The sequence below is a fragment of the Vigna umbellata genome, chromosome 6 (assembly GCF_029865625.1).
Source record: "Vigna umbellata cultivar VRB3 chromosome 6, Vumbellata_1.0, whole genome shotgun sequence".
Classification (NCBI taxonomy): Eukaryota; Viridiplantae; Streptophyta; class Magnoliopsida; order Fabales; family Fabaceae; genus Vigna; species Vigna umbellata.
The window spans coordinates 3920037-3933468 of NC_142170.1; the positions used below are offsets into that span (position 1 = coordinate 3920037).

Here is a 13432-nt window from a genome sequence, read left to right on the forward strand (position 1 = left end):
AAAATTCTCCTCCTCTCCTCCCTAATATCAGTTACCCTTTTGTAAACTAATTCTCTCCTCCGTGCTTGATCATAACGGCGGACTTGGCTGCTTTCGTTTCTTCTTTACTCCACTCCGCCACCTGCTCGCCTCCGCTCTGCTCCGTCAGTGAACTCGTTAGAACCTCCGCTCCGCTTCGGCCCGTGCCGTGAGAAAGTCACCTCACATCCGCGAGCTCTCTGTGAGTGATTGTGCCTCTTCTAGGGTTTTGTTTCGTTTCGTGACGCGAGGTCTCAGCTTTCGTGTAATCCAAAGGGTATGTACTTTTTATTGATTCGTATAATGTTAAGATTGGTATATATTTATGCAAACTCAAGTGTAACCGTGTAAGAAATCATATATTTTGAAGAGCAATTTTTTTTTTCTTCAGTGAAATTTTGTATGCACGATGTAAGAACTCATAGATTTTTTTTTTACTTCAATTGTATCAATCAAATTAATATTATTATTCTGTTTTAACGGGAGATTCCGGCAATTAAATTGTTCAAGTTATATACAAGACTCGGAATCTTCATTGTCTTAGATTTTGAATTTTGGTAGAGTTTTAACTTGATTTAGTTTTCCATTATTCCCACCATTTCAATCTCATAGGGGACAGAAGCAATGCAAGCTGTCTGGTTACATGATTTGGTGATCTCTACTCTTGATTCTGATTCTTGGATTTGCGCTCTTCAATGGTCTCGCTGATTAGATTTCTCAAATAACAGAAAAATCCAAAATGAAGTTGTTTTGATTTTCATGTATTGGTTTTGAAATAACGAGTTTGAACCTTCTCAACGGTTGATACATTTTTGCTTATCATATTCTGCTATTTGAACAACAATTATGACAAGAATTTCGTGAATTTTATTTATATGTGTTTATGTCTGGTGTGATGTTTTGGCTCTATTTGTTTCAGTGGTTCTAACACTGAGCAGTGGACTTGGCATGCAGTGTGTAGCTTGATCATAGAAAGAAAGTAGTAGTATTTGTCCTTATAGTCCATAGGAAAAGGTCAAGATTGATAGACATAAGAGCAAGAGAAACCAGAGGAACTTTTACATGAAAATTAAGGGTTAGTCCTTTTTTTATACAGTTTAATATTCTAGATCGAAGAACAAGGTAAATGAAATGTCTCTGAGAACAAGTAGCTTAGACCTATTTGCCCTTGTTGCTGTTATTTCAATTATTGTTACTCATATGTTATGTTGCCACAATGATTTATGTTAGCTTAGGATTAGGACTACATGTGGTGTTTGGTTCATGGCTAGCTATTGTAATACTAAAGGTTTTGTTGGTGCCAACGGTAACTAGTTTGGCCGACTTGAATAAGCTCAACAGAATAAATTAGGCTTTCATCATGCTTTCATATCCAATTATCCCAAGAACTTTCATTACAGTCCCAGTCAATGTTGGTGTCTTTATCAAGAGAATTATTGTAAATTCTTGGCAATCTAGTCATGAAATGAAAGCTTCCTAGTTCTTTTTTGACAGACCCAAAATGTAAGAAAATTAAATTATTATATTCCAAACTCCAAAAGAGAATAAAATATTGTAGGTTTAAATTGCACATGCTAGTGCTCTAACCTTACCATAAAAGCTTTTCAAAATTTTTAGGAGTTAATTGCTTAATATGCCTCTCAACTGCCTCTGCTTTGCCTTTTCCTCGTGGGTCACTTTACCCACCTCATACTTCTTGTTAGCTTTGTGCATCATCTCTAAAGGAGTTTGAAACCCTTCTGTTGCTAATTTGTAGCTCGGTGCCACCTTTCTCCATCAGGGATATTTATTTGCATTTCTCCCTGATTTATCGGTGATTGCATTGGACCAGAAATAATCCCTCAAGCATATTATAGCACGCAGCAGGAATTTGGTTATTTAAATATATTTTTTAATGTATACATTTTGTAATACCAAAGACAAATTAATATTTGATTATTTTATATATTTTTTAAAAAAGTTATGAATATTCCACGGATTTTTATTTTGTGAAAAATGGTGACGCGAACTCATGCAAAATCTGTGGGAATGGCTATAATGTTTTCTAAACAAAATCCGTGGGAAATTACCCACTGAGATGCTATATCCTTTCTCAGAGAAAACTTCAAATGGAAATTACCCATGGAAATTAAAAATTTGTGGGAAACTTTTCCTATGAGGATATTACTCACAATTTTTTGTTCGGGGGAAATTCATGGTAAAAACATTGTTACTCACGGATTTTGAGTGTTCTGAATTAATTTTGTCCATGGGAAATTTTGATTTTTCTTATAGTGTACCTGGGTTTGGTTGTCCCACTAAGGCCCAACAAAAACATCTCTTCCTCTTTACTCCCTCTAGAGTCAGCTCCCTCTTCTCTCCCGAATTGAAATTATTTTCCATCAAAGTTCTTTCTTAATCTCAAGAGCCAATTTGTTTATATCCACATTAATTTTGCTCTTATGATGCATTTTGCTTATTAACCTTTGATTTTTTTTTCCTTTCATTCAATCTTACAAAAATAATGGTCTAATATCTGAGATAATTCCCGTTTAAACGTGATTCGATTGTGTTGTTGTGTGTTGTTCCAGATGAAGGTGAAAAAACAGAAGAGGCATAGAAAAACTTTGACATTTTACACTACATGCTTTGGTTTTCGGAAGCCTTTCAAGGTTTTATGTGATGGAACATTTGTGCATCACCTTCTTGTGAATCGAATAACCCCCGCTGACATCGCTCTTGGCAATATCCTCAGTGCTTCTGTCAAACTCTACACAACCAGGTTGCTCTCTCATTGTGTGCGTTTAAGCTAGATTTATTTCTAGTTGGTATGAAATATAACTGTTTTTTATTTATTTTTTGTTTTGGAGGTTTTATTTTTGTTTCTTATTTCCCTTTGGGGTTTTTGACGGACATGATGCAGGTGTGTTCTGGCTGAGTTGAAGCGACTTGGTAGCTCATATTCTGAGAGTCTGGAGAACGCTCATAAACTTATAGTTGCTAGGTAATTACCTCACTGTTCGAGCAATTATGATGTGAGATGCATTGTTTCATTAGCTTTACTGCTTCATTGAATATATTTCTTGCACAATGAATGATAATTGAATCCAACTAACTGGAACCATTTGGATTTATGCTTTTTTTGCAAAGGGGTCACTTTTAGATTAAATGTGTCTGGAACAAGCTGGACCCTTGGATTAAATACACTGAACAATGACTGGACTGGAGTAACCAAAATATTTGACACTCGTAGTCATGTTGATGCAAGATTCGACTACTTCAATTGTTATTTGATTATATTAGAATGTATTGGAATATATTATATTATACCATCTTAGGTTATCCTTTAGAATTACTTTCCTATTTTCTCATTTCTCTTAGGATTGATTGATCATGTCTCTGTATTTCATGATTTGTTTCCTTTAGTGTTCTAGGACTAGTGGTCATATTATCATTGCATTGGAATATAGCACATCATTTAAGTTAATATCAATTTCATAGTATTTTGTCCTTATCCCTCCCTCCTTCCATACCTAACTAATTAACCAAAGTACCCTAATGTCAAAGGGTAATCGTATACAGTCTTTCCCTTGCATATGTAAAGAGGCTGTGTTTGGATTTGTTTCCACAACCAACTGGTCACCCTTCCCTCCGAAACCCTAGAGCTGTCAAGTTAGCCCATTTGATAAGATTTGGCACTAGCCCATGTGGATTGGGGCCAAAAAAGCCCACAGGGCCAAAACAACCCTTTATTAAAAAAGCCCATAGGGCTAAATACCCCCAAAGCCCTATGGGTCAGGGCCAGCCCATGGGCTCTCCTTTTTAGCTTGAAAAAAATATAAACTCATTTAAATACAACTGAAATGTTAATATACCTATCTCTAGATGAAAAAAATATAAACCCATTGGTCAATGTTCTCTCTAGATGAATCAGAGACATTGAACCTGGTTGGACAAACGGTTGATTAAATGCCAACTTACAGTAGCTCCGAAGTCCAAACTGAGAAGTGTGATAAGCCACCTTTAATTCAATGCTTTCAAAGGGGTCAGCACCTAATTCAAAACTACCATTAACATCATATATTTTTTCTCTTTCTTTTATATATTTTACACTATTAGCATTCACTTGAAGGCATATATTCTATTCTATCGCCTTTCAAAATTGAAAACCTTTACAGAAAGAGCAAACATGGTAGCAAATAGCACTGCAAACCCAACAACTACACCTGCAACAACTCCAACAAAATCATCTCTATAGATAAAGTATCTTCTCAGAAACTCTTTCACTGTCTCGTTTACCTCAACTGTAGTTGTTACATCCAACAACTGTGATGCTGCCAATCCATATAAGGTCCAAGCCACAGGACATGGCCAATAGTACCATCTCCAACTAGAAAATCTTAATTTGAAGTAGACAAAACTCCTGCTTACTTCAAATCAAATTCAGACTCACGGTCAGGGGCGACTTTCTCAATAAGTGGCTTTTCAAGCAACCCTCCTCCTTTACCAGGTACTGCTGCCAATACAGCCACGGGTATACAAATATTGGAGTACGGTCCTTTACAAAATGAAGGTGTCTCCCCTGTAATGCAAATCTTCAATATGTACAGTTGAAGCCCTTAACCATATAAATAGATAGGATACAACATTGTTTCATGGATATAACAAAGTAGATAGCGAAACAAATGAGATATAGTATGGGTTAGAAAGAAAATAAAAAGCTCTTGAGACTTGAATATTTATTAGGCATAGATTCTAAAGGCATCACAAAATATGTATAAATAAGAAAAACTACATGATCTTCCATACATAGGGAGAGGGAGACACATTTAACATAAACATTAAATTTAGCAAAAGAAATGAAAACAAAGACTCTGAAAAAAGTGCAGGTATTAAATCTTCCAACCACTCTCAAATTTTTGCAAAACGTACCAAAGAATAATTTTCTGGATTTAAGAATTAATATGTTAACTGCATATGAGTTGAAAGTATTTGATAGGCAAGAACGGTAGTCAGTATGGTGACAATTGAACGTCTGAGTTCAACATATTACACAAAAACCTTAAAAGACTTGAGCCAATGCCAATCGGGTAACAAGCTTGTAGGCAGATTTAACAATTCCTATTAATCAAGTTATCACTGAAAACACATCATGAGATAGGAATTATAAAATGACCAGTGTTTCAGGAACTTACTTCTGTTACGTTTCTTGATAGAAGAAACATAGTAATTGCAACTCACAAACTAATTCACTGAAAAGACCTCGTGTTATTGATTTAGGATGGCAAAACAACATGTACAATGCCAAGGGACAATGTATCCCTCCTTACACCACTCTAACAATCCTCTCTACTCTCTCAAACAGAACAAAAACATGACCCAAGATAGAGGAACCCCCACCTATATATAGTCTTCCTATAGAGAAGACTAACTAGAAAAGTGAGAGCTAGAGTGAATGTGATGTTCAATAGAGAAACAAATCCAAGCAATATATCAAAGAGAAGCTATCACGAAACAAGTATCTCAAAATCTTAAGTTGTTAGGTGAAAATAAATGGTTTTAATAGTACATCCCTTGCACACCCCCTCATGCAAGGGTCCTTTGAGATTAAAGAATGATTAGTGCACAAGTCCAGCTACCCTGTGTTTAAATTCCAATTTTTATGTAAAGGAATAAAGAAGACAGGAATAAGACTCTAAACTAAATAATTTAATTATAGAGACTCTTACATAATGTCATGAATGATCCAACTAGTCAAAAAACATCAGTGCATTCCTAATAGAAGCAAAGCAATCAGAGAATACAAAAAAAAGAGCACATACCTTCAACATTACTAGTGATGTTATTCTGCCCAGCAGCATGTAGCAAATAGCAGCAAAACCACAGGATGACAACAACTTCATGCTTGAAACTCTTTGAAAGATACATCCCAAAAATGAAAAAGCACTAGAACTCTCAAATATCTCTCATGAACTAGGCAATGTACTTTTCTCTCCCTGATAACAACAAAACCATGCGTAAAATTGAGAGAAGAATCTCTACTTTTCATTGATAAATTGCATTAAAATAAAGGATTAATGTCGATTAGCACCTAAGAGATTCATACAACTATGCTTGACATAAAAAAGCGATCAATACACATGTGTGCAGATATATTCAGCTGAAATTGACTGATAATGGACTAGTATAGACTGATACATCTACACTACAATGATCTCATTCCAAGTAAGAAGTATGAATACAAGTTCATATCCCAGCAGCTCTTACACTAAAGCAAAACCAAATTCAGAAACAACCCTTTGAAAGTAGAGGAGAATACCTGAGACAAGAGAAGAAAAACTGAAGCCAAAATACAAAAAGACTCAAACTTTGAAAGAAGTAGATAAATAAAAATAAAAAAGTAACATATGGGTGTGCGACATGTGAAGTACCAAGAAGGTGAAAGGGTGCCACAGTATGCGATGGTTCGTGGGTATTGTCCAGGTCGCTACAACAAGAAATGCAACAGAATGTGGAATTGAACCAAATACATTAAAAAATTGGTGAAAGAAAAAACAAATCAAGAAGCTCTGAAATGAGAGAGTGGGCGAATTTGACTTTTATGATACATGAACCAGACATTCACTACACCCAAAAACAGCATGAAAATGCATTAGTGATATGAGAAACCAAACAATAACCTGATCAAGATTGGACTGTTCTCAAAATATCACGGGGAAACTGAAAGCACGAGAAGTATTTGAAAGAAAAGATAACCTCGTTCACGATTCTTCTTTTCAACCACTCAATCGTCGCTTTTCAACCACTCGATCATTGCTATCGCCGCCGCCTATACCACTGTGCATTGTCGTCAAGTGCTGCTGTTGACTCCATTGTGTGTTGCCGCTGCATGTACCGCCATGCGCTGCCGCCGTAGATTCCACTGTGTGTTGCCATTGTTGTAAAGCTCTTCGCAGCAAACGTTTGTCCAGAAGAAAATGGCATGTCAAGGGTCAACAGTGGGATTTTGGGGGCTAGGAGGCTAACCCGGCCCTAATTTAATCCCAACCCATTTTCTGGAGCTTTGGGGGCTAGGGGCTTTGGAAAAGTCCCCCTCAGACATGGGTCAAACAAAATGGGTCTCAGTATAGAAAATGCCAGGGTTGGCCTTAGGGCTTTGAAAAAATTTGACAGCTCTACGAAACCCTATTATTTTGACAGATGCAAAGGGAAGGCTTCTTTACTGTCTATCTCTAACCATCAAAATTGGGAGGCCAAATGAGCCAGCTCAATGCTCTATACCAAATATTTACTTAAAAGTTCAGGTTGGAGGCCATATTCCATTACCAATCTAGATCTTTCTTTCAAAAATTGAGACTTGGGATGTTGACCACCCTCTGCAAAGTGTCAAACTAATTACCCAACTTGAGTCCATAAGACATAATTGATGCGGTGCTTCTATGAAAATTTGAATACTGAAGAATACTTATTATCAATTACACTCTTTGACCACTGTATTTTTATGTATTTTAAATTTTTCCTAAACTGGTCAGGATTAGTACTTGATGTTGTTTTAATATTTTGAGTGCTGGTATTATGTTGAGATGGTCATTACTTTGATATTTACTCTAACCAATTTGCAGATGTGAGCATGATAAATGTGTGGGTGCAGATGCTTGCATCAAGGAGGTTATTGGAGAAAAAAACTCTGAGCATTTCTTTGTTGCTAGTCAGGACACTGACCTCCGAAACAAGCTGCAAGAGGTTTGCATCATATATTATTTGTTTGAAAAGTTGATTCCAATGGTTAGATATGTTTTTCGTTTTAGTTTTGTCTTTGTAATCATGGTAAAAACTGTATAACTGTTGAACTACTTTTTGAATGATATTCAACTATAATAGTCTCTCTTATTGGACTTAGAATACATTATCTTGGTATTAGGTTATTTGTAGCCTCTTACAAGTATCTTTGAAATTTATTATCCAGGCAAAACTCTTTTATCTGAAAACCTTGGTTGGTGGGATGGGGTGGATTTGAATTGAACAACAATCAAATATTGTTGCCTGTGGAATTGAATCTACGGTTTGATATATGTTATTGTATTCGCCGAGCCTAGTGTTTAATTGACAATTAAATAACAATCTTGAAGAATTTTTGTCTGTCCAAACTACCAATATGAATTTGGAACTTCTTGTTAAGCCTAAGATTATGACAAGTTTTTGAAACTAGTTGATACATTGAAGTGTGGAAAACAAGACACTATCATGTCTAGTGCATTTGCCTCATCTTTGTATCTTTATATCCCATTTCTTATCTTTTATTCTTTTAGATACAGATTCAATCATAGAAATGTTCAGTTGATTAATATCTCCTATATTGTGATGCAATTATATATCTCCCATTTCTAATCACATTCAAACAATCCAGTGTAGTTGCATCACCTTACTTTGTGTGAAGTATCTTCCTACTTGGGGTTATTGATTGAGTCATTTGGAATAGCTATTTCTAATTAGAATGGTTACATAGAAATTTCTTTAACATCTTGATGCCTTGGCATCTATATAACGTTTTTATGTGCTTCTGTAAATGATAACTTACGATGTATTATTTTTATATACTTCTATGTGATCTCTGGTTATTGTTGTATAAAGTCAGCTGAAGAGATGTAATGCTTTTATAGTGCTGCAAGATGTGCAGAATTGCACGTTCAGACATACTATTCTTTCTAATATGCTTGTACTAGGTACCTGGTGTGCCTCTCATATATGGTCTCAGAAATGCTCTTTTTCTTGAATCCCCATCTGCATTTCAACGGCAATATGTCAAAACTTCTGAAGAAGGACGGTTGCATATGAATGAGAAAGAGTACAAGATATTAAAGGATAGGGTGATGAATAGACTAACCCATGAGGAAGCTAACAATTCCATTGCTGAAACAATAGAAAATGTGGATTCAGGAGATCAAACCATGAATGTTCAGGCAGTAAAAACGAGTACTTTTGCAAGGAATCGGATGCCAATCAAGGATAAACCTCAGTTCAAGAGAAAAAGAGCTAAGGTTATAATTTAAGCTTGTGCTTTATCCTAACTTCAATTTTTATTACCATACGAGGCTTTTGGAATAAAATAAACAAAGCTTTGGTACATTAATTATGCAATGAATTGATTATTTTATCATAAAGAAAATATGTTTTTATCGAATTACATTATGATGAACATTTTAATTAGAATAAAATTCAAACAGGTTCATAATGGCATTCTGCAATTTGTAATTTTTCATTTAGAAAAAAGCCTAATCACACAGTCCTAGGAAAACATATGATCAAGATGACTTCATCATCTATTATTTCCGTTGTGTTCAATTATGTGGTTTTATCACGTATATTAGGCCTGTCACCTTCATGACATATTTCTTGTAAATGGAAAACAAAGTATTCTTAAGCATTAAGGTTATTTGTGGAAAGTTTGACAATATGCAGGCATTGATTAACAGAAAATCTTGGTGAAATTGTTTTAGGAAAGATTGATGACCAAAGTAGTTATTTACGTTAATAACTGGGAAATATTCTTATACTATATTACTTTTAGTAGTTTATGATTTCCATTTAGTATTTCTTGTATTTTTGTCACAGTGCTTTTAAACTTTGCAGGGTCCAAACCCACTTTCGTGCAAGAAGAAAAGTAAAAGTCAAAATATTGGTCCTTCTAAGGTAGAGTTTGCAGTTTCTATTATTTTTTTTTTCAATATCATCGCATAAACACTTGGCTTGTGAATGTTCGATTTAATTTTTCTTCCACTCTTGTGTAAAGTTTGTCCATCAATCATTAGATGAGCTCATTCAAATTAAAACCATATAATTTATGCTATTTTTTTTGTACATAGAAAAATACAGAACAACTTAGCAAATATAATTCCTATTTAACTGTGTTTTGGTTCTGCGAGCAATTGCCAGGAATTTTTGAAAATGAATTTTTTTCCCACATATTTGTTATATGTTCATTAACTGTTGCTCCTATGCAGGACATGAAAGGAGATAATGAAGTGAAGAGAAGTAGGAAAAGAAAGAGGTCACATAAACGGAAAATGGCTACAGAAGGTGACAGTTAGGTTGATTTATTTTATACTTAGCAAAAGAAGAGGTTCTTGACTTTACTGCTTCATTGAAGGGAAAAGTGTATGTAGATTAGTTGCACGTTTTACATATTAGATTTTATACTTTTTCAATTTTGCCATTTGCTTAGAGTTGGACTTGCAAAAAGCTAAAGGTTACCCAAATTGATTTTGACTAGATTTAAACGATACCTGAATTTGAGTCTCCGCTGAGAAGATTTTATCTAATTACTACTTTGGTTAATAAATAAATAAAAAAACTTTTAAGTTTTAAGATTCTTGTAAATTTTAATATATATAATTAAGTTTCAATTTTATCATAATAAGTACCCAAAAGTTTTATATTTTTATAGAGTTTATGCTTTTTGATTTTGTTGTCAACAAGGGAATATGTGATTATTAACCTTGTGTTGTTGTTTCCGTGTTTCTACACAAAAAGTAAAAATAGTATACTTCTAAGATTGTTAAAGTAAAGTAGAACATATTCTAGTTTTTTTAGATTAAGTATTTTACAATAAAATATAAAACATGATTTTTAAGTATAATATCTATGATAGATGTGATAGAAAAGTGCGGATAGGAAAGAGCATAAATAAAAGAATTTACACAAAAATCGACATTGATATATTCACTTTCGTTTTAACTTTATAAAAGAATTGTAGGAAGATGTGCGATAATAAAATAAAATAATTTATTTTATATTATTATTTTAAATATAACTATTTATTTAACTGTTAAAAAACAATTTTAATTTATATTTTAAAAATGCTTACATTTAATTATTTTTACATTTATATTTTACGTTTACCTCTATATATGTTATTACTATGTAACTACTAAACATCCAATGGAAATCCTGTGTTATTCATATTTGATCTCTGCATTATTTTCTCCTTTAATGAAATACACGATCATAATATATAGATACCAACATTACAACAAAAACACACTAGGATAAGTTAGAATGATTTAAAATCATACTATCATTCTTAAATACTAAATAAAAGAAAATTTACACTTATTGTTACAAACTCTAATCACCTTCAAGAATTTACAAAGATTCTCGTGGCTATTTCATACATCATCATACAATTGATATGACTTTTAGAAGACTAGTGTATTGAGTAAAATTTGAAACCATACATTTATCGTACTCACCTCTACCTCTCAAAAGTTATAGCTATATCATGATAGAGTCACATTCCTATCAAGGAGTATAACAAGGTAAATTTCACATCTATAGATGAAGACTTCCTTCGACACTCATACTAAATATCTTCCTCTATATGAGTTGAATACTTAATAAATTTAAATTTAACGCATCCAACACTATAATAATTGCAGTTCACTGATTTTATGATTAAATTTAACAGGATTTTCAGATACCACTAAGTGCTATACCAGAAAATAATTTCTTGATTGTCTAGTATAGGTTATCCAATTTGTTTATAATTCCACTCTTGTTTAATTCCAATTACCATATGATAGTTCAAAATTTAGACCTTTAATAGAGCAATTTAGATAATTCCATTATAGCTAAATCAATCCACAAATCACAAATTCAACTCAAACAATTTACTAATTAGTTCATCACTCAATGAAATAGTTTATCATATAATTTCAATATACCAAATTTTGTTTTTTCACAATTCACAATCCACGTCTGAAACATAATTCAATCAACAAAATTTTACTACTTTTCCTTACATTATGCGTAACATTTTGTGTTTCTTCTTTCTCCTGTTTGTGCAGTCATTTGTAAATGGTTTCTAGCTACACCGACATCATGCTATATATATATATATATATATATATATATATATATTTCAACCTTTTATTTTTAACTTATTTTTAATAATGTTTAAGTTTCTCTACCAGGACAACTAGTTAACCAAAATGATTAAAAATATTTTTGTTATATCCACCACCATTAAAATTTATTAATGAAACATTAAGATATTTTAGTTGAATTTGGTATGGTTATTAATATATCAATCGTACTCATCATTAACATTTTCACACTTATCAGTGCTATATTTGTTTTTCTCTGAATATATTACTCAGAATACAGCAACCAATAGAGAGAATAATTAAAGACTTTCAAATCATAAGAATGAAATATACCAAACATCAAAATCTGAATATTAAAGATGGTGAGTTGGCATATGAGATGGAAACGTAGGATTCCTTTAACTTTTATTAAAGAAAGGGTCCATTTGCTATCCTACATTATTATTTTTTTTTACAGGGATTAAAACTATGAAGTAAAGATAGAATATATAGATAAAAAGAAAAAACTTTGAGAACTGAAAAACTGATAAAAATTTCTTTTATCTGGATTCAGGATAGCTGTGTATCATATTAAAGAAATTAATTTGGAATAAAGTCAAGAACATATCCTTTGTCTCTATTTTTTTTTCTTCTGTTTTGATTCCTTTTCTGGGATGATGAATCAGCATCTTGTCTTTTTATTTATTAATAGTTTTATGAAGGTAAAATGGAGTAATTTTATGTACTTGAAACACCTACAGCTGGAAAGTATAAGTTTGTTTATATGTTATATAAGTCTCTTTCTTTTTTTCTAATTTGTTATAAGACTTTTAAAAGAAATAATGAATTATTATATTATTAATCTAAATAGGTCATTTTAATTTTCTTTACATTAAGAACTATTCTTGAAATAACAAAAAAACATAACCAGATACAAAATTTAACTTCCAATTATCTTATAAATTCAACATTTTAAACATATAACAAATTTAGTATAATAAATAGTAACAATAGATTACTATATTTTTAATAAAACTACACGTGTACCCCAAAGAGGTCTAACATGAACTAGACATAATATTTATATCATACCCTACTCATAATATATTCATGAGAGGAAAAATTTAAGAATTCAGAGTCACACAGAAGATAGTTTGTATAAAATCTTAATATAATAATATTACTGTCATTTTTGTAAAACGCGTTATATAGAATATTTATATTTATGTGTATATTTTTTTAAAGAGATGAAACTATAAAAGTTGAATATCATGATATTTAACTGTTTTGTTGACATATCTGATTCTCCATTTTTTTTATTTTGTTTTCAATGAAGACAAAAAAAAAAATTGCTACCCAATGGGTTGGTTTCTTTCTTCTCACATTCATGAGATTCCAATGATAAAGTGCTAAACAAGTGTGGCTTTCAGAACACTTGAAGTTCTGAAGAGTCACTTATAATTAATAGGAAAGGTATTGATGTCATCAAATTTTATGATTTTATATGTTCATGTTTTAACCTAGGAAAAAATAATTTTACAATATCATGTATTGGAAAAAGTATGTAGACTTTT

General features: G+C 32.5%; 1 protein-coding gene across 2 annotated transcripts; it reads left to right on the forward strand.

Moving 5' to 3' along the window:
* LOC124834150 (uncharacterized) lies at positions 1-10279 on the forward strand. 2 transcript variants are annotated; one of them, XM_088092977.1, is made up of 8 exons: positions 1-295; positions 938-1093; positions 2589-2779; positions 2921-3001; positions 7620-7740; positions 8721-9035; positions 9628-9687; positions 9999-10279. In XM_088092977.1, exons 3-8 carry the CDS (start codon positions 2589-2591, stop codon positions 10083-10085), a joined length of 855 nt encoding a protein of 284 aa, XP_087949103.1. In that variant the 5' UTR covers positions 1-295; positions 938-1093; the 3' UTR covers positions 10086-10279. The 2 variants fall into 2 exon arrangements, with proteins under 2 accessions (XP_087949103.1, XP_047164733.1); XM_047308777.2 differs by lacking the exon at positions 938-1093.
* The last annotated feature ends 3153 nt before the right edge of the window (positions 10280-13432 follow it).